At 38.5% G+C, this 20,949-nt stretch overlaps 1 protein-coding gene across 1 annotated transcript in view; it reads right to left on the bottom strand.

The window, feature by feature from the left end:
* Positions 1 to 20,949, bottom strand: part of CCDC178 (coiled-coil domain containing 178) — a 388,120-nt gene that overhangs the window by 273,378 nt on the left and 93,793 nt on the right. The window contains exon 12 of the mRNA XM_023510168.1: positions 3,063 to 3,246. Coding sequence (XP_023365936.1) covers positions 3,063 to 3,246 — 184 coding nt within the window. The remainder of the gene's footprint in view (positions 1 to 3,062; positions 3,247 to 20,949) is intronic.

Raw genomic sequence — 20,949 nt, 5'->3', positions numbered from 1 at the left:
GCTCCCCACCCACTGAGCCCAGCTACTGCAGAGTGGTGCACAGTGATGCCAGAGTCACCTCTGGAGGACACTCTTCTCCAGGGGCCAGTAGCTACTTCACCTCCACCACTGGAGCTCTATCTTCATGATAGCCACCCACCCATGCAGCTGAACACCACAACTCCAGCTGTGAGGTGCCTGGGAAACCAACTCCCCACTGCCCACACTTCTAGCTGGAGGAAGAGTCTGCAAACTGGTCCAGGGAAAGCCTTTCCTTGAGCCGCCCAAACCACTGGTGTCCTTTCCTTCAAGCAGGAGAAGTCCTTGAGACAACAAACAGCTAATACGTCTCTAGGTCAGCAGAGGGGCTATCAACCCATACACCGGGCCTGAGAAACAGCCCATCAGCACCTGTGCCTGCAGATACACCCCTGGCCTGTCCAGAGACCTTGCACCTTCATGTAGGATCTAAGAAAGTTCCTCACAAGCTGCCCCTGGTAGACATATGCCCAGACTTGACCAGCAGCCGTGTGCCTGAGCAACAGCCCTACAGGCTGCCCCAAGTGAAATGAGCAGCTGTGTGCATACATTCTGGCCCTGAGAGATAGCATGGCAGCCACGCTCAGCAGATATGCTTGAAGCTAGCTGAGAAACCACACAGCCACATCCTCGGCCTGAGGAACAGTCCCATAGGATGACCCAGCAGACACACCTCCAGGACAGCTGATTGGCCTTGCGCCCATGTCCTAGGCACGAGAAACATCCCATTGAGCCCACTCCCAGCAAAGCCGCAGTATCACAACCACAAGTCCTCTCAGCCTAGGCTACCAAGACTCTTCCAAACATCACTAGTGTGGGTTACATCTGCAGAAAGTACATGGAAACTGCACTACCACACTCCCAGAACCAAATCCAGGGAACCCTACTGAACTGACAGTCTAAACCCTATATATATATGAAAACAGTATTTCCCCCAAAACACAGTCCATAAAATTAACAAAGATTCATCTTCCAGCAGATGCATGAAAATCAACATAGGGACACATCAAACAACGAAAAGCCAGGAAACAAGATACCTACCAAGGAACACAGTAATTCTCCAGTGACAGATGCAATCACATCTGTACCCCCATGTCTGTGGCAGTAGCGTTCATGATAGTCAAGGTAAAGGATCAGCCTAGGAGTCCAACAATAGATGAACAGATAAAGAAAATAAATACGGTCTGTGTACACAGTGGAATGCTACTCAGCCATAAAAAGAATGAAATGCTGTCATGTGCAGAAACGGGGACAGAACTAGAGAACATTTCGTTAAAGAAGCCAGAAACAGAAGGTAGATGCTCAGGGTTGATCAGCTAACTAACAACCCTAACATGTTAAGGTTGAGCCCCAATAAGCAAAAAACTGAAGAGAAGATACTAGAGGCTGGGAAAGGTAGGGAGAAGTGAGGTATCAAAGAGATTTATTAAAAGATACAAAATCACAAGGGAAGAAGTTTATGGATGTTTACTTCTACAGAGGGAAGAAGTTTTAGTATGCTGTAACACTGTAGGACAATTGTAGCAAAAACACCATATTATATATTTTCGAATAGCTAGACGGGTGATACTTAATATACCTAAAACAAAGAAATGACCGATGTTTGAGATAACAAATATAGTAACTACCTTGATCTAATCAACACACATTACATGTATTAAAACATCACTATTTACTCCACAAATATGTAAAATTATTAAATTACTAAAAAATAAAACCAGGAGGAGCACTCTATTTTGAGTTGGCAAAGCAAGTCTGGTAGAGCTGCATCAACTTGCACTTGCTCCATAAATTCTACTTTATGCCATCATAAATATTTAGAAAAATAAATAATTCAATAAACATCTTTTTCAATAAGCAAATACCTCTGATGAATGAAACACCATGCCTGATAATTATATGCAGTTTGTGACAGCCCTGGGAAGCACACGTGAATGATGACAAAGCTTTCCGGTCCGTTGAAAAAAATAAAATACATTGAGTGGACAAATGATTGAATAAATAGGCCTTTAGTGATATTCTCAAAGAAAGAATATTAACTAATCACCATAAAGAAGCATATATTAATGAAAAAAATTTAGACATCTTTGGTATTGCTGTCTTTGCTAAAGGATATGAGTACATAATTGTGTGTCTTATATTTTAAGAATCATCTTAAGTTTAATTTTTACTCCGTATAACGTTGACCTTGCTCACTAACGTTAGAGGTGCTGAACCTGTTCGTACCCACTGGGGGAGATGTAGGTCCTGCACAGCAAGTCAACTCAACAGGCAGATTCAATGTGGAAACATCACCCCATTTCTGGACAGAAACGTTTACCGGCAGACAATGCACATGTCTTAAATGCAGACAGCCCAGGGGAAAGTCTTCACTGAACACCGTGCTAGCAACAGGTTTGGGACAAGATTGGACTTGTTTAAAGTGGGTTTCTTGCTCACAAGTCTTTAATAAGAAAATGTCTAAGACGGGAGAACTGTGGGCATATGCCAGAGGACAGCAGCCTGTGGAAGTGGCCCCTCAGGTGCAGGAACATGCAGCTGACTTTCCAAAGCTCTCCAACAGATGGTTTGGAGCTGCTGTGCATCAGCTGTCTCACTCAGAAGTGGGTTTGAGGCAGGTGAGCAGCTACTGCTACAGCAGTGAGGGCTGCAAACTGCCCTTTGCTCTGGAACCCAACAACTTGGAGGCCCAACGAGGTACTTCTTATTCTGTGTTACATTAGGCACAAGAGCACATCTCAAAATCCCTCATTCCTACCAGGGGGAGGAATTAGCAGGTATTGGATGTGAAGATTAAGCTGAACAGAGCACCACACTCCCGGTGCTGCAGGGAGTTTATGGTTGAGGACAGACAGCACAGCAAAAAGTAGAAACAAGGGTTGATTAGCTACTTTGAGTCTTTATCGTCTATTCAAGCCAGACCCCTGGAGAGAGGTGATTTATCACAAGTGATGTTTTGAAAAGACCTCGAAGATTAAATCAGTAAAATTCCAATATATTACTTTTGTTTTTTCATAACTAAGAAGAACCCAAAGATACCCTACCTTAAATTTTCTTCTCACTTCGGATATTTTAATTTCTACCTCCTCTACTTTATGTCTGGTTAGGTGGTAAATAGAACCGATATGATAAGCCTCCTTAAAGAGCTGTTTGAGTACTTCATCATTCATTGCCTTCACTCTTAACAAAGATTTTATTTCAGACTCATATTCTGTTCTATTCTTTATACTGTAAAAATAAAGCAAAAAGATCAATATGGTTATTCCAAGAGAGTAGATATTGAGGCAGATATATTTAATAATAGAAAAAAAAAGCAATGAAAATACAAAATAGCCAATGAACTACAAGTTGAAATCTCCATTTAGTTTTCCGTTACCTCCATTGGTTACCTCCAAATTGTTAGACTGTTCCCAGTCTCAGAAAGTTCAGAGTATAGGTGAACATGGCTTGGGGCATCCACACGTTTGGCTTTCATAACGTTCAAAATCCCTTCTTATCTCCGTTTGACTTCTATAAAGTGAAACAGCTGAAGAGCTTGGACCAAAACCACAGCATTCAGCAGGGCAGATTCTCAACCTCAGCACTACTGACGTGGAGGCCAGATAATTCTCTGATGGGGCCATGTCCTACACAGCATCTCCCTGCTAGATGCAGCAGAACTGTCTCAGTTGTGACAACCATAAATGTCTCCAGAGATCGGTTGCCCTGGAACCCAACCACTTTGAGGCCCAGTGTAAATACTCCATACTCTTATGTTACATAAAGCACAAGAGCACAGCTCAGAATCCCTTATTCCAACCACAGGAAGGAAGTAGTAGGTATCAGACATGTAGGACGTTGCCAAATGTTTCCTCCTAAAGGTACAAAATCATCCCTACTAAAAATCTCTTGAACTGGTTGCCAACCCTAGCTGCATGGCACACTCACCAGCAAAGCATTTAGTAAGACTTAGTGCTTTCCAAACTGTGATGTAATTGATCTTGGGTAAAGATCCAGTGTCACCATCTTAAAGCCCCATATGTGATTCTAATTTGCAACCAGGAAGCAGAGTCCCAGTACTGACCAGAGCAGTGTTTCCACAGCTTGCATATGCATGAGACTCACATAGGGAGGTTATTAAGTCACAGATTCCCAGGCTTCCCTCTGAGGATCTGATTAAGTAGATGTAGGATGTCCCTGAGAATATGTTTATTGGCACTCGGCATTGCTTAAGAGGGTACAGTCATGATAAATAGGGACAATTAACCCTCCTTTAACAGAACACAGAGAAGACCGAATCAATATGGCCAAATCAGCTGGTGATGAGCTGCACTTATCTCTCAATCATGTCTATTCCAAAGTAGGATGTAGGATGATGCAGAAACAAGAGCAAACACATCTGGGCATGCAGGAAGCATAGGTAGGCTCACCAAATAATGTAATCATCTCTGTAGAATAAACTGTGATTGAAAATCAAAGCAACAGAGGAGACGCAGCAGGACACTGGCTGAAGGTATTCTAGCAGATGAGTGCCCAGCACCAGGTTTGCTAATTCACAGCAGAGCTGCATGTGCTGTGCTTGCCTATGGAAGGATCGCCTCACTGCCTAAGGCTGTACATTTGTAGAGCTAGGAGCTAGAGCATTGGGAAGAACCAATCCTGAGACCAATCTGCCTTCTGTATCTATCAGTAGCCACTTCAGTGTTACCCCCTATATTTTCTTAGGATGATCACTGGGAATTTGAAAAGATCACCATAAATGGTAGACTTTAAATACTGGTGGTTTGAGATCAAGCAGCAGCTGAAAGAAGCAATGACAAACCTTTAATTGGGAAGAAGATGTGTGTATGATGGGGAGAGGGATGTGAGTGTATGACCAAGAGAGTAGGAGGGAGAGGGAGAGGTGGGGAGAGAGAGGGAAAGAGGGAAGGAGGGAGGGAGAGAGACTGGGAAGGAGAGAGAGAGAGAAAGAGAGAAAACTGCTTATTTAGGTCAGGATACTTTAAAGAAAGACATAAGCCATATTAAGAAATACCTTGTTTCCAAAGACCCAGCAATTAGATCATGAATTTAATCTGCTCTTAATAGCCTTTTTATTTATTTATTTATTTATTTATTTATTTGCAGTTTTTGGCCTGGGCTGGGTTTGAACCCACCACCTCCGGCATATGGGGCTGCCACCCTACTCCTTTGAGCCACAGGTGCCACCCAATAATTAGTTTTATAAAACACTTTAACAAAGAACCTGAAATACATGTTTAAATTGCTTAACATATAAGCGAATAAATAACTACTACTATAAAAGAAAAAAAGTGGCACACAGTGAAATAAAACAAAAATTGGTAGATGTGGAAGACAGAAAATTATAAAAAGGGAGTGAATAATGAAAATTGTTTTGGAATAGACCCAAAGAACTCCAAACTGAGTTGGGTCAAAGAGAACTTTAGATTAGATAGACATAAAGTACTAAGAAATGAATCCAAAAGTAGTGCAGCATGAGTGTGTGTGTAAGAGTGCTTGCATGCATACACAATGTGTGTGTGCTTGTGCCCACAGAGAGTGTGTACCCCTGTGAGTCCTCGGGGGTTTATGTTTGTGTACACATGAATATTTGTGTCTGTGTCTACGTAACTTACGTGTTTGTTGTCTGTTTATCTGGGCATATGCGTGTTTGTGTATGCATATATACGTGTGTATGTGTATGTTTGTATAGGTATGTGTCCTAGTGAACACATACACAGTTCGTGCTTGAAGGGGAGTGTGTGTGTGTGAGAGAGAGTGAGTGTGTGAGAGTGTGAGTGTGTGTGTGTGTGTTAAGCAACATCCCTTTTGATCTGCAGAAAGAACAATGTTGAGAAAATCTGTGGGAAGACTAGAGGATTCTCTAGACTAGAACAAAAACTAGAACTATGGACCAGGATCAGATAACGCAATGGTTTTTCAGTACTGAATTTTACAAAAATAAAAAGTAAAACTATACCTAAAGATAGTATAAAACATTAGAATATTAAAGATACAGAAAAAAATAGAGAGGAACCACACATGAAAAAGACACGTACATTGATGTAACAGACTCCAGAAGAAAATAATTATCTTCAAAGCTAGGGGAGAATAAAGGCCAGGCTACAATTCCGTACACTGCCAAATTGTTACTGAAGATTGAGGAGTGAAATCAGTGTAGGAGAAGAAAACTTCCCACTTAGCTCTCATTAAAATACTGTGGGGAGAGTGAGAGAGAACATCCCCTTTATTTCGCAGAAAGAATGAAAACGAGGATTAAAGAATAAAAATGCGGACAAGGAATAAAAATGGGGATAAAGAATAAAAATGGGGTAAAGACTAGAGAAAGCAAAGGCTAAAGAATCACTTCAGATACACAGAAAGTAAACCAAAAGGGGAAACACGAAGGTGTAAGGACAGAAATAAATGAGAAATACTTGAAAGATGAGGGCTGTCCCCAAAGTATCCAGCCATATACGATGGAAAATAGAGACACACGTGGCTGGATATTTTCTGGAAAGCCCTGGTAAGCACTGATTGTGACGATGTATTATTTGAAAGTAAAACTAAGGATCTGGGCAACTACAAAAAATGGGATAAATGTAAATAGTAATTAATTTTTTGCTAAATAGGGGTCCGATAGTTGATATGTTAATTTCTTTTTATAATTCTGCATTTTTTCTTTAGATATTTTGAAAACATATAGTCAGAGGCACTGAAGTAAATTATTATTTCATTCTTTTTGTATTATTTCTTTTGTAATCTATTTTGCCTTATTTCTTCATGATTTTCACATTAAATTATATTTCATGAGATTAATGTTGCTGCACCAATGTTTATTTTCACATTTCCTGAGTAGTTTTCCATAGTAATTAATTTCCCATAATAATTATATTTTTGCTAAAATAGGCATGGGTAATTCTCAGGATGATAATACAAAAATAAAGTCACTTAAGGAAAACCTACCATTTGATCCAGCAGTCCCACTGCTGGGAATATACCCAAAGGATAAAAGATCATTTTATAAAAAGGACACCTGCACTCAAATGTTTATTGTAGTGTAATTCTCGATTGCAAAAACAACTTGAGTACCCACCAATCATACCTAAATGGATTAATAAATTGTGGTATGTGCGTACCATGGAGTACTACTCAGACATAAAAAACTGGACTTCTAGCATCTTTTGTGACAATCTGGATCAAACTAGAAACCATTCTTCTGAGGAAAATAGCACAGGAGTGGAGGAACAAACACATATTCTCATTACCAAACTGGAACTAACTGATCAACACCAAAGTGCATATATGGAAATAAATCTCAAGGAAAATCAAGCTGTGGGGAGGCTGGCTGGGGCTGCTGGGTAAATTCCCACCTATTCGGTGCAGGGCACACCAGCTGAGTGAAGGGCATAGCTATACATGTGCTCACTCTGTACCAGAACAGAGTCTGCAAGCAGAACACGTATATCCCTTCATATTCTGAAATTTTAAAAAAAGGAAAATGAAAATTAATTAACACCAGATTTTATTAGAAATATTTATCATTATCTAAACATGTTTCAAAATTAAATGGTGTCACTCTTGAGCTTGTAATACAAACCTAATATAACTATCTAAAGTACACCTATTAAAATCACCAGATTATATTTAAAAACCAGGACCCAGTACTCCCTGCAAGAGGAGAGACTTATGAGTAAATTACTCAGGAAATGTGAAAATAAACATTGACGCAGCAACATTAATCTCATGAAATATAATTTAATGTGAAAATCATGAAGAGATAAGACAAAATAGATTTCCAAAGAAATAATCCGAAAAGAATGAAATAATAATTCACTTCAATGCCTCTGACTATATGTTTTCAAAATATCTAAAGAAAAATGCAGAATTACAAAAAGAAATTAACATCAACTATCAGATCCCTATTGAAACATCATAGGAAATAGGATCAAGAAGATGTGTAGGAAACAAAATTATTTTGAAGCATTTTTCGTACTGAAAACAAACCAACATGGGTCATCAAATTGGAAAGTCTTAGTGCAAAATGGGATAAATCTCTCTCCCTCTCTCACACACACACCTGTACACACCTGTACACACACACACACACACCACATTCCTAAACACTGAAATGTGAAATGAAATAAGATAGAAAATTCTAAAGTTTTCAGGTAGAATAGACAAATTGTGTATAAGGAAATTTTATACAAACTACCATCAGATAATGTAATCAAGCAAAACTAAATGCAAGAAAACAATAAAAGAAAATCTCAAATTGATGAGAAAAATTGATCATAGATCCAGAATAGGACACTCTGAGAAAAGCCTGTTTGGAACAGGTTGAATACAGAATGAAATCTGAGTTCCTAGAAACAGGAGTGTTTATTTTGATAAGATTTGCTATAAAGAAGAGAGAGACAAGATAGAAGGCAGGACTGAGGTTTGTTCTGGGTTTGCTTATTCTGTAACTTGAGCAATATTACGCAACGTTCGTATGTTGTTAGAGAGAAATGAGGAATAATGGGAAAGAGGAGAGAATTTGTGTTGTGTACAAGTAAATCAGTAACAGAAAGAGGTCATTCTTATTTGATTTCATCTATACTCTCTTTGAAGAAGATGATTAGCTTAAAAGGTGGGTGATGTGAGCATGAGGATTGAAGAGGAGGAGTAGCTAAGAAGCAATTACGGAAAAGCTAAATTGTCTAGAAATTTCTTGGCAGTGCTGAGTATCACAAAAGATTTGTAGTCTTAGAATTTAAGTTTTACTCAGAAGCAAATTCGTTGTAATGCTAATGAAACTTAACAACTTAATGAACTCGAGCTGGCCAGGCCCCTTTCAAAGTCCTTTGGTCCTTGGACTGTCCCTAGCAATTTTCACGTGGTGATACATGTTTTTAAGTTGGTAAAAATAAGATACTTTAACCACGATTATGACCATTCTTTTTCTTAAATAATGTACACTTAGTAAAGCGTTCTTCAAGTAACTAGGGCAGTTTGTATTCATAATACTATATATATTCTTTTCTTTTCTTTCTTTTTTTTTTGCAGTTTTTGGCTGGGTCTGGGTTTGAACCCACTACCTCCAGCGTATGGGGCCAGCGCCCTACTCTTTTGAGCCACAGGTGCCGCCATTTTTTCTTTTTTTTCTTAGAGAGTCTCAAGCTGTCACCTTCGGTAGAGTACCATGGCATCATCAGAACTCATCAACCTCCAACTTTTGAGCTCAAGCCATCTGTTTGACTCAGTTTTTGTGTTTTTAGTAGAGACAGAGTCTCACTCTTGCTCAGGCCGGTCTGGAACTTGTGAGCTCAAGCAATCCACCCACCTCAGCCTCCCAGAGGGTTAGGATTACAGGCATGAGTCATTATATAATTATTATTTATTTTTATTCTTTTCCATAAATTGCCCCCAATGCCATGAACTTTAGGGCCTACCAAACCAGGATCCCTCCCAAGTGAGACTAATTAGCACAGTCATGTTTTATTTTAGCCACATTCAGCTAAGAAAAGTTCTACGACATAAGCTGCTGGTTTAGTTCAGCAATGGGGCTTGTGAAGTCAGAGAAACAGGTCTTGCATGTTATTTAAAAGTGCTTATTTTGACCCTTCGTATCTAAATTCTGTAAAACCGGAAAGAAGGACAAGTAAGTAAGATGACAGAACGCTCCTTTCCGTGCTGGAGACAGGGTACGAGTTCAGTGAGCAAGCTGGAGAGAGAGAGACAGGGAAGTGAGTTCATTCTTAGAAACGACCAAATCTAGAGTAAAACTATAAGGCAGGGCAGTTGGTGTAGGATGGGAGAAAAGGTGGTTGAGAATGAAGAGGCCTAAGAACTGAGAGTCCAGGTTCTTGCATGAATTATATATACACCAAATTCGTGTTTTCACTGCCTCTGCCGATGTAGAGAATAGGAATGGGAAGTGTAGTTTATTTATAATTTTTAATTCCTTTTTAAAAGGCCCAAAATAGGCTAAAGTAAGGGTGAGTGGTTATGATGATGAAGATATCATTTTCAATGCGACATTTTTATACTTTTCTTAATGCCCTCAAAATGAAAAAAAAAATCAAAATAGTTTAAGAATATTGACTCAAAAATTTGTCATGAGATGATTAAAGAAAATGGTATTCTATACTTCCGTGAAGTAACTCAAATCAATAGGTTGGTGAGATACAGCTAAATGAGTGTGAATAACCTAGTACCCTGTGGATTCATTCTAAGTATTCCAGGCTATTTAGCAACTTCAGTAACATTCTAATTGCTATCTCTACAAATAAATCACCATCCTATTATCTCTTGACAAACACATTTTATGAAATACATCAATGCATCTTTCTAGTGTTCAACAGCTTCTTTGCTCATCTGCCTTAATATCCACCCCATCTTGGGATCACTGCAGTCACACTGCAGGCGTCTTGCTTGAGTACAGGAGAGCCTTAGAAGTAGATATTCAGAATATTTTACGGAGCTTGAATGTAAAAAAATGACTATACAGAAATTCATACCACACAGTTAACCTTAAGCAGACTAAATCTAAATTAAAAATTTCAACTTTTATTCAAACTAAATCTAAATGAATCAATTTTCAACTTTTAAACAAGCTCATTTTGCTTGACTTTGGTTGTTGAAGCCTGTCTATCATATAGATAAGCAATCAGGTGAAATTGTTTGCTCAAGCCAAATGTCATGAATGTAAAGGGTCTGTTTCTAATGGACGTTGGTTGGTTTAAAAGACGAGATTATCAAACCAAGCATTGCTTAATCATATATCCTCATCCTCATCACCACCATCACCAAAAGATCAAGCAAATATTCGTGTGCACAGGGTAACAACGACAACAGCTATCTTTTAATGTGGGCATGTTTAAGGTGAACAATATATAAACAGTAGATTATATCTTTAAGAATTATGTAGCCTACTTAAATGGTGTCACCTGGTGAGATCCTGGTGGAATCTTTGTGTACGTAATAGTTCCATTTTAGGAAAGTTTTGTTTGTGGGTATTCACTAGATTTATGTTTGGACTTCAGGAAAAAGAGAAGCTGGATCTAAGAGAAAGGTGACTTGGATAAACGGCAGAGTGAAAGAAAGACAAGTAAACAGACAAGGGGAGAGGAAGAGGAGCAGAACACGTCTGAGAAAACCAATGGCTACATCCCAACGTAGAGATGGAGAATTAAGTAAAACCATGAGGTTTTGATATTTTGGGGGAGTAGAAAATTTTGTATCCAAATCTCCCGCAATGTGCCAGAAACAGGAACTAAAAATTACTCAGCAGAAGAATGAAGGCAAAGATGCTAAGTGAAAAGAATATAAATTTTGAGCTCAGATTTATATTCAAATCCTGATTGCTCCATAGTGGAGACGGTTTCATACACAATTTCCTTAACTGTAATATTAACTTAATAATGGTTATTATTGATGTTGTTATAATGTTTAAATATAAATAAATTGAGGGTAATATATGCCTACCACTTACCCACATTGAATAACGCAAATTATTCAATGAACTTTTTTTATTAATTAAAATAGTGTGCAAGGGTAGCATGGAGCTTTATACCAAATTTCTGGTGTAGTGAAATGGAACATAATGAGAAGGCAAAAACACAAAAAAGGTAAATAACCATTAAAATTTCTTTCCAATGGAAAGAGACCTCCCAAGTGGAGGCAGAGAAAATAAGAGCACAGAGACACAAAGGAGCAAAGGAGGAGCTGAGGATACCTCTGCATTCAGCTCCCAGTAATTATGTCATTTATTCAGCACCTATTGAGAAACACACACTCACACTCATGCTCACAGTGCCTGGAAACCCAAGAGGAAGAAATAATGAACAAATCTGCAGTAACTCTACATCTATCATCACCCGGCACTGGGAGAGAGGTGTGTGGAGGCAGACAGTGTCAGTTAAATGGATCCTTTCTGAGCACTGATTGTGTGTCAGGTGCTGTGCTAGGTGACTGAGATGTAAAGATGAATTAAAACAAAGGCTTCCGGTTTCTACTCAAAGAAGGAAAGAAAGGATGGAAGGAAGAAAGGAATGAAGGGAGGGGAAGAGGGAGGAAGGGAAGGAGAAAGGATAAAAGAAACAACAACAAAACAGATTCCCACAGAGTATCAGGCACAATAATGGAAGAGGCCCTTACAACGGCTTTGGTTTGTGGATAGGGGAAGACAAATTACCAAGAGGGCAGACTTCTGGGAATAGTATCTGAGCCACCAAGTGAATGATCATTCATCAGATTAAAAAGAAGCTGAAGAGGAGGATGGAAGGAAGAGGAGGAGGAGGAGAAAGAAAAGGGGGGGGGGACCGAATTCATATCAGAGAAATTCCAGAGACCGAGATTGGAGCCCCAAACACCTTTAGTTTGGACACTTATGTTTTTGAATCAGCTAGAACATAAATACTGTTGGTTTCAATGTGATTTGTTTGTCTCTTTTAAAACTATGTTGACATTTAATTTCCAATGTGACAGTGTTGAGAGGTGGGAGGAGTTTGGATCCTGGGGCGGATCCCTCACAAAGGGCTGGTTGCTGTTCTCACATTCTACACTGAGCTCTTCCTTTGGCAGAAAGGATTAGTTTTCATGGAGATGGATTGGTTCCCGTGAGAGTGGGTTGTTATATGCTCTGATGCCCCTCTGGTTTTGTGTCTAGGGATATGTGGCTTCCCTGTCACCTTGTGCAGCGAGAAAGCCCAAGCCAGAAGCCGGGCCACTCCCTGGAGCCTCAGGCCTGCATGTGACCTAGTAAACTTCCGTTCTCTATAAACATCCTAACCTCAGGTGTTCTGTTGTATTTAACACAAAATGGACTAAGGAAAAGACATTGCAAAAATGGTAAGAGATGAGTGTGGAGGTTAGCAGGTGACAATTTACAGTGTGTAGTCTGTCAGTTTGGGAGCTTGGACTTTATCCTACACCTGGTAGGGACCCTACAGAAAATTTTTTAAGCTGCCCAAACCAAATAATGATTCAGTCTTTGTAAATACATTTGTGCCAGTGAGGTTAGATCTAAGTGTTCAAACTCGGAATGAGTTGGACCAGTTGGAAGCCTGCTTAATATTCCAATCAGGAGACAATGAGGGCTCTGTTTATTTATAATAATTGGTAATTGCAACAGAGAGAAAGGAAAATACATGCTCAGTGGAGACATATTTGAAAGGTAGACCTAGTTGAAATTGGTAAGAGGTTGGCTGTGAGCCAGGAGAGGGATTCAGAATGACATCTGAAACAGGTAGACGCCAGGGCAGGGTGTGTGTTGGGAAGACAGGAGATATTCAAAGTGAGATGATTGTGGGAGAGAAAAAGAATGTGGAGTGAATTTTTTTTTAAAAAAAAAGTACATTGTATTAAAATAATGAGAGTGGGTGAAATTCCTGGGACAAGAAGCAGAGTGAAACATACATGGGCTGAAAGCAGAAAGGGAAGCGGAAGCTAAGCTGTGGCATTTTCACGGGTCGGCCCTGCCTCACATGTCACGTGAGCCCCTTTGGATTTCTCAAAAGACAGCTTCAGAGTGTTAAAGAAAGGACCAGGAGGGCGGTGCCTGTGGCTCAAGGAGTAGGGCACAGGCTCCATATACCAGAGGTGGTGGGTTCACACCCAGCCCCAGCCAAAAATTGCAAAAAAAAAAAAAAAAAAAAAGAATGAAAGAAAGGATGAGGAGAATGGCATTCTGAATCTCAAAAAATGAACAATATCAAAGAAGGCATATGCAAGAATGCTTGGGCCACATTCAAAAAGAAAAGGCATGCAACAGAACTAAAAATAAAATCTAATGGATTCGGGAAGAAAGGTCTTTCTTGCACTTAAGTAAGATAAATTTTGGTAGCATGTGGATTTCCGAAGTCAGGCTGCTATGGGCCAAAAAGAGATCGTCAAACAAATACTACCAACAATGTAGCAAATATTGCTAACTACATGAGAATTTTAACGAGAATAAAAGGGAATTACCAAGTGATTGCTAAAGGTGCAAACAGGAAAAGGCAGAGCTTTCATTTTTATGTAGGAGGAGGATTAATTATGTCTGCAGGCAACAAAGGTAAGGAAGGAAAAAGGTAATGAATAGAGATGTCAAAAATAGAAGTGATATGAATAAAACAATGTCCTGAACAGGCCAGAAGAGGTTGATACCAACAGCACAGACCGAGTCCCTGACCTTGAAAAAAAAGCACCATTTCCCCCATGAATTGAAAGAGGAGAGGAAGCTATTTGCTGATACTGACACTGTAGAACACATCTGTTTGACAAAAAGCATGTCATGACTTCAGTCTCTCCTGCCAATATGAGTAAGCTACAGTATAAATAAACTCAAGTTTTATTTCTGAGTTTATCTTGTGGGGGATTTACTGTGATGTCTGAATCTAATCATTCACAGTGTAAAAATTATAGTATCTGCCATTATCTTTTTGAACATTGTTTTCCCCATTCTCTCCTTTCTTTCTTATTCTATTTTTCCATAACTCTTAATATTTCTTCTATATTTTGTCTCTTTTTCTTTCTGTACTACATTATGGCTTCTGCTTTATGTTTTTAGATATACTGGTTATTTTCCCTCCATCTCTGTCTGCTAGCTAATGAATGAAATCTTTAGTAGAAATGAATCCACTTTTCATTTGTACCAGTTTTGTTGGGCTCTTTCTCAAATATCCCTGCACTGTTTCAACGGTGTTCTATTAGTTTGGTTTGTTCCCTTTAACAATTTAAAACTTATTTAGAATGGATATAATAAATTCTATTACCTGAGTTTTATAATGATGCTACTATTTGAAATTCTTGGGGGATAAATATATGTGTATTATAATTTTGTGGGCTCATTGCTAAAAGCCTTACTTCATATATGAATATCTTTGGTGGTCTCAGTCTGTAGTTATTTTGTTGACAGTAGGGGTGTCCAACCTGTGGCCCTCGGGTTGCAGAGGGCCCAAGATGGCTCTGAATGTGGCCATCAAAATCATAAACTTACTTACAACATTATGGGATTTTCCTATGATTTTCTGGTGGAAGCTGATAGCATGGTTCTCGAGCATAAACTTTGTAGACAATGTCACGCACAATGTCACATAAAATAAACATACATGCGCTCTCCCTATTTGTACATATGTGTGGCTTCAATTTTAAGGCAGGGTGTGGCTTCCAGTGAGTTATGTTCCAAGGGACGATAGTGAAATTAACACCATCAGACATTACATGTGTTTGTGGTGACTTGATGTGGCAGCAAATATCAATGATATTTCAACCTACGATTTCAAGACTAGGTGTTTCACGTTATTTAGAAGTCAGCTAAGCCTTCTGGTTAGATTATTAGTGGTATTTTCACACTTCGGCCCTGCCTCACATATCCCCCCCTGCATTTTACAATTGGCCCTTTGCCTTGCCTGGCATCAACAGTGGAGATGTGGAAGAGCCCAAAACTTGGTTTCTCTTTTCTCGTAAAGTTTTTTTTATAATAAAAGTAAATATAGTCCCTTATCTATGATTACTTTTTTAATCCCAGCCTGGCTTCTACAATATCTTAAAAAAAAATAGAACCCCCCATAAAAGAAAAACTAAAGGTGAAAGAAAGATTGCTCAATAAAAAGTGGACAGGTGACTACTTTTTTTGTTGAGACAAATAGTAAGGTGCTCTGCTTAATTTGTAGGGAATTTGTGCAAGTTTTCAAAGGCTATAATTTGAAAAGGTCTTACATGCAAAAACATGCTGCCAAATTTGTTACATATGAAGGATTGTGGCATATGGACAAAAAGCAGAACTGAAAAAAAGTCTTATCTTCTCAGCATTAATTTTTTCAAAAAGCTAAAACTCAGATTCCATTGTAAGAATTTAGTAGCAAAAAAAAAAAAAAAAAAAAAAATCCAAACCATTTAGTAATGGTGAGTTTTTAAGCAATGTATGGAAAGCACAGAAGATATAATTTGCCCAGAAAGAAAGGGGGACATTTCTAAAATCATTTTGGCTCACCAAATTATCGGAAGACAAATTGAAGAAACTGGAAAATCGAAAGAAGTTTGGAGAATAAAGCTGCTAATTTTAAACTTTAGGCTTTGGTGATGGACGACAGCACTGATGCTATGAATGTGGCTCAACTTGACATTTTTATTAGAGGTGCTGATGACGAGTTTGGTTCCACTGAAGAAACGGCTTCTTTAGTGCCATTAAGAGAGACAACTAAATCAAGAGGTTTATAAGAAACCATAAAAAATAGGTTAAAGCGATTTTCTTTGTCCATTGTCAACGTTTCTGGTATAATTACTGATGGTGCTTCTGGTGATGGCAGGTAAAAGACAGGGACTTGTGAAATTAACAGGACACGATACGGATTCCCACCTGAAACTCACATTTCATGAAGTGTCACCGCAAAGCACATCAAGGAAATTTATGCCCCAAACCTTTAAAACATGGATGAAGTCACGCAAATTGCCCTAAGACTGTGCTTTTCATAAGAACCAGGGCTTGAATGATCGACGATGGCAGGAATTCCTAGAAAACACCCACGCTGACCTTGCTGACATCGTTTACTTTTCGGCACTCAGATGGCTCAGTAGAGGCCAATGTTATAAAGGTTGTACTGGTTCCAACATGGTCTGAAGTCATTTCTGGTATCAAAAACCAAATTTGTGCGAGAACTTGATGATGAAAAAGGCCACTGCACAATTAGGATTATGATGTGAGGACTGTTTTGCTTCTTTGTGGTGGCAGATATGAAAATTATGCAGGGCGGTTTTGTTTTTTTTTTTTTTTTTTGCTCATCAGCTTTAGTTAGTGTCTGTATTTAATGTGTGGCCCAAGACAACTCTTCCTCTTTTGCCCAGAGAAGCCAAAAGATTGGACGCTCTGGCTACTGAGACTATATGCAGGCAGAGCAGGATAACTTTTTAATGACCATTTCTTGGTTAGGGCCTTCCACAATCACATGAATGGTGTAAATTAAAGCAGAAAACATGCAAAAAGAGGCCAGGGTAGGAACGTTCTCACCTGTTTTACTCTGTCCCCAGGCCCAGGCTTAGACAGAGACATTTTTCTTATCTTTGCTGGTATGTTTTTTCCTTGTCCATCCATTCAAGTGCCCTAACTTCAACCAGTTCCCTCATTTGCACAAATCCATGGTCCATAACCTATTTTTTTTGAAGCCACTGAAGTTCAATCCTGTTGTTTATTATGTTAAGCAAGGTCACTCTTCCATCCATATTTTCAGGGTGGCCCCGTCTCAGCTGGGAATTTAGTCTACAGTGGTTCAAGTACTTTCATTGCACTTGCCCCTGGGGACTTCCACTTTCCCAGAGCTCATCACTTCATTTAAAAGACACATGCCCTGTTTATGCCCCATCTATAGCAAATTTTGTAGCAAAAGACTTTCATATTCTATCTCTCTCTTATCCAGATTTCAGGTTACAAAAAATGTGAATACTCATTACTTGTCTGGGTGCACTACTGTTGGGCGTCTCATCCGGTCCCATGTTGACTGTTAACGACTCTGTTTTGTCTTTCGTTTCCTCCTCAACCTGGGCTGTAGACCTTTGGATGGAATCATTACTTCTCATTTCCACTCACGGGGATTTAAAATTTGATATAACGCGAGGAGTCGTGTCTTCTTCCTCCAGCTCTCTTCCCGTTCTCTCCACGCCCTTGATGGCTCAGCGAGCGGCCTGCCCGTTTCTCCTTTCTTCACATCAGCTATTTCCTACCATTTAAACTGCAAATCCTCTATCGAGGTCATCGTGATTATAATATTTTTTTAACTACCAGAAAAGCTGTCCTTCACTAAACAGTCCATGTGATTTTTCTAAAGCATAAAATTATAAAAATACTTTACATGTTTATGCTTTTCTCTTAGCCCACTTAGAAGCTTTCAGCATCTGTGCCCTGTCTGCCTCACCAACATCTGTCCCCCTGAATTACCCCTCTCATATGCAGTTTTCCCGCAAAACAGATCTCCACTTTGTTTCAGAGTGTTCAGAATCTTTATCCACCTCAGGGTTTCTGAATTTTCTATTCCTTTGGCTCAGAACTGTCTTCCCTAGACCTGCTGGAGACGGCCCTGTCTTCCTCATTCAGGCTCGATTCCGATATTACCTTCTTCAAGAGGTGGGCTGAATGTCCCTGCTAAAGCAGAGCACCCCCTGCCCCCTACAATCTTCCCCTGGCCTGTCACTTTAGCCAATTTTATCTTCCTCACAAGAATATCAGTGACTGAATATTGATTTAAGCATAACTTTAGTAGCTCACATGTTTATCTATGTCCCCACAGGAAGTATAAACTTAATGTCTTCAGCATGTCAGACACAAAGCAGGTCCTCAGGACCTCAAGACACACACATGCTCGGGCACACACATGTGCATTTCAAATCTATATTTTTAGAGTATATATTTAGTCATAAGTATAACTTTGTGATACTAACATATTAGTCATGGAGTTATAAAATGCTGTTTAGAGGTATATTTTAAATGAAAATGTATGAAGCCATTTTTCAGATACATTGGTAAATGATAAAAATCATAGACCTTTATGTTAATTTTTTTTATCTCCTATAATGTAATATGTTACACATAGTATAACAAAAATGAGTATTTTCTACTGAAAAATATTATTTAACATGCATCTAGTGCATGTTGTCAATGTGTCAGGCACAATGATAGTTCTTGAGGATCCAAAAATGGAGGGAAATACGCACGGTTCCTGCGTGCAGTGGGCATGTGGAATTACAAAAAAAACTACGCATTTTGTCTTTTTCATGTTATATGTGAAAACATCACTAAGCCCGTATTATTTCTAAGAGAAAAAAATAATGAAACAAATTTGATATCTTCTTACAGGACTGTACAGGAAGCCACAGACATAAGGTTTTAAACATCCCAGGTCACTGTAATCATTAACAGATGAGTTCAGCTGCCGTCCGGAAGGTACTGTGAGCTTCCTTTCTGCATTTCTTACTGTACGTATTAGGCCACTAAGTATAGTACTAAGGTACTGTGAGCTTCCTTTCTGCTTTTCTTACTGTACGTATTAGGCCACTAAGTATAGTACTAAGGTACTGTGAGCTTCCTTTCTGCTGTACGTATTAGGCCACTAAGTATAGCTTCCATAGTAATTGTTTTCTTTTATTTATTTTCTCTATACATATACATGTGTTCATTTGGTTTCTAATTTTTGCCTTCGCAAAATTATAGAGGCTTAAAATTTAATAACAATAACAATGTTTAAGATAAAGACTAGAAACAAAAACCTTGTAAAGAATGAACGAAGATAAATACATTTGGAAAAGAAATCAGATGATTGCTGATGATTGCTGAGAATCAGATGATTGTTTTTGGAGAATCACTGATGGCAGGGAGTTTTATATGTACCTTGTACGTGTGTGTATGTGTTTATATACGTATATAAATATATTACATATATTGCAATCTTAGAACCCACCTTACATACAACCCACCTTGTATGAAAATGTTACATTTTACTTATCAATTCCACTCTCAGGGTTCATTTACGTACATTCTAGCTTGTAACTGTTAAAAATAACCTTGTTGGGGACATTCTTGGAGGTGACTTTTGATGCCTGGGGTCTGTTTTACCATTTGATACACACGTAAAAGTGAAATGTATTTAACCCTATAGTAGATATGTAGGTCATTATGAAAGTTTTAAGACATACAAAAAACAAGATATATGAAATTTTTGCACAAATAAAGCACTCCCAGCAATACCAATCCCCCCAGGAACCTTGCATGGGTGAATCAGAAAGAACACTGTCACCCATGTTTCTTGGAAGTGAAATAATCTTCTTTAACACAGTCTGTCTCAAAACTTTCATAGTGACCCACACAGTACTAAGATATTTTTCAACATTATACAGAATTTTACTCACCCTGGCTGTAAAAATTCTGGTTATTCCACTTTCCTAGTCAAACTTAAAGTGTTTGCATTTTAGGCATTCACATGAGTATTGAGTGGCAGCTCACTGTGGCTTTGGTTTGTATTTCCTGATTACTGAAATTAAGTACTTTTTCAAGATCCTCTTTTGTGAAGTGACTGTTCAAATCTTTGTCCATTATCATATAATTTGCTTTTTCTTTATTAATTTTTAATTATTTTATATTTATTGCTATTTTATATTTATCAGTACATACTTTATTATTTGTTACATTTACTTTGTTGATTTATTGGACTATTGATTTATTTTCACATCTATAGCCATATAGATTACAAATACCTTTGATCAGTTTACCTTTTAATGGTGTGTTTATTCATCTGTTGTTCCCCTCCCCATTACAACAGTATTGATTTTCCTGCTTAAGAAAACTTTGCTTAACTTACAGTTATTAAGATATTTTTGACATTTTCTGCTAGAAATTTTTATTGTTTCAATTTTCACATTTACAACTATATTTAAAAAAAGACTTCTGTTTGTGGTGACAGGTAGAGGTAAGAATATATTTCTTCCTAAGGCGATTTGTACAGGCTGCTCAATCTCTGGTGCACTGTGAAGGCTCACTGCTCACAAATCACAAGAATGCACATGTCTGGGTCCAGTTCTGGACTTTCTACTCAGCTCCACTGGTCTGTTTATCTATCCTTGCACCAGGAACAAGTACTTGTACAAATTGAGCCTCGTTTAATTTTTGAGAAATGAAACAGTAATTTCTCAGGTTTGGTTTTTTTTCAACATTGTCCTGAGTGTCTGTGTGTCTTTGACTTTCCATATACACTTTAGAATCAATTTTTAAATTTCCTCATATGCCCACATGCACACAAACAGAAAAATTTGCTAAAAATTTGTTTGAGATTACATAACATCTTTAGAATGGAAGTGAATCTTCCATCTCCTACCCCCCATTGATTTATACCTTTTGTAATTTCCCTTAATGATATCATATATGGTCTTCCATGTAAAGTTATTATACATCTCTCTCTAGATTTATTACTTGGATCTGATGTTTTACAATTATATTCCAAGAGG

Source organism: Otolemur garnettii, unplaced genomic scaffold, assembly GCF_000181295.1.
Source record: "Otolemur garnettii isolate 467f Iridium unplaced genomic scaffold, OtoGar3 scaffold00012, whole genome shotgun sequence".
Lineage (NCBI taxonomy): Eukaryota > Metazoa > Chordata > Mammalia > Primates > Galagidae > Otolemur > Otolemur garnettii.
This window is presented reverse-complemented; position numbering and strand designations above follow the sequence as displayed.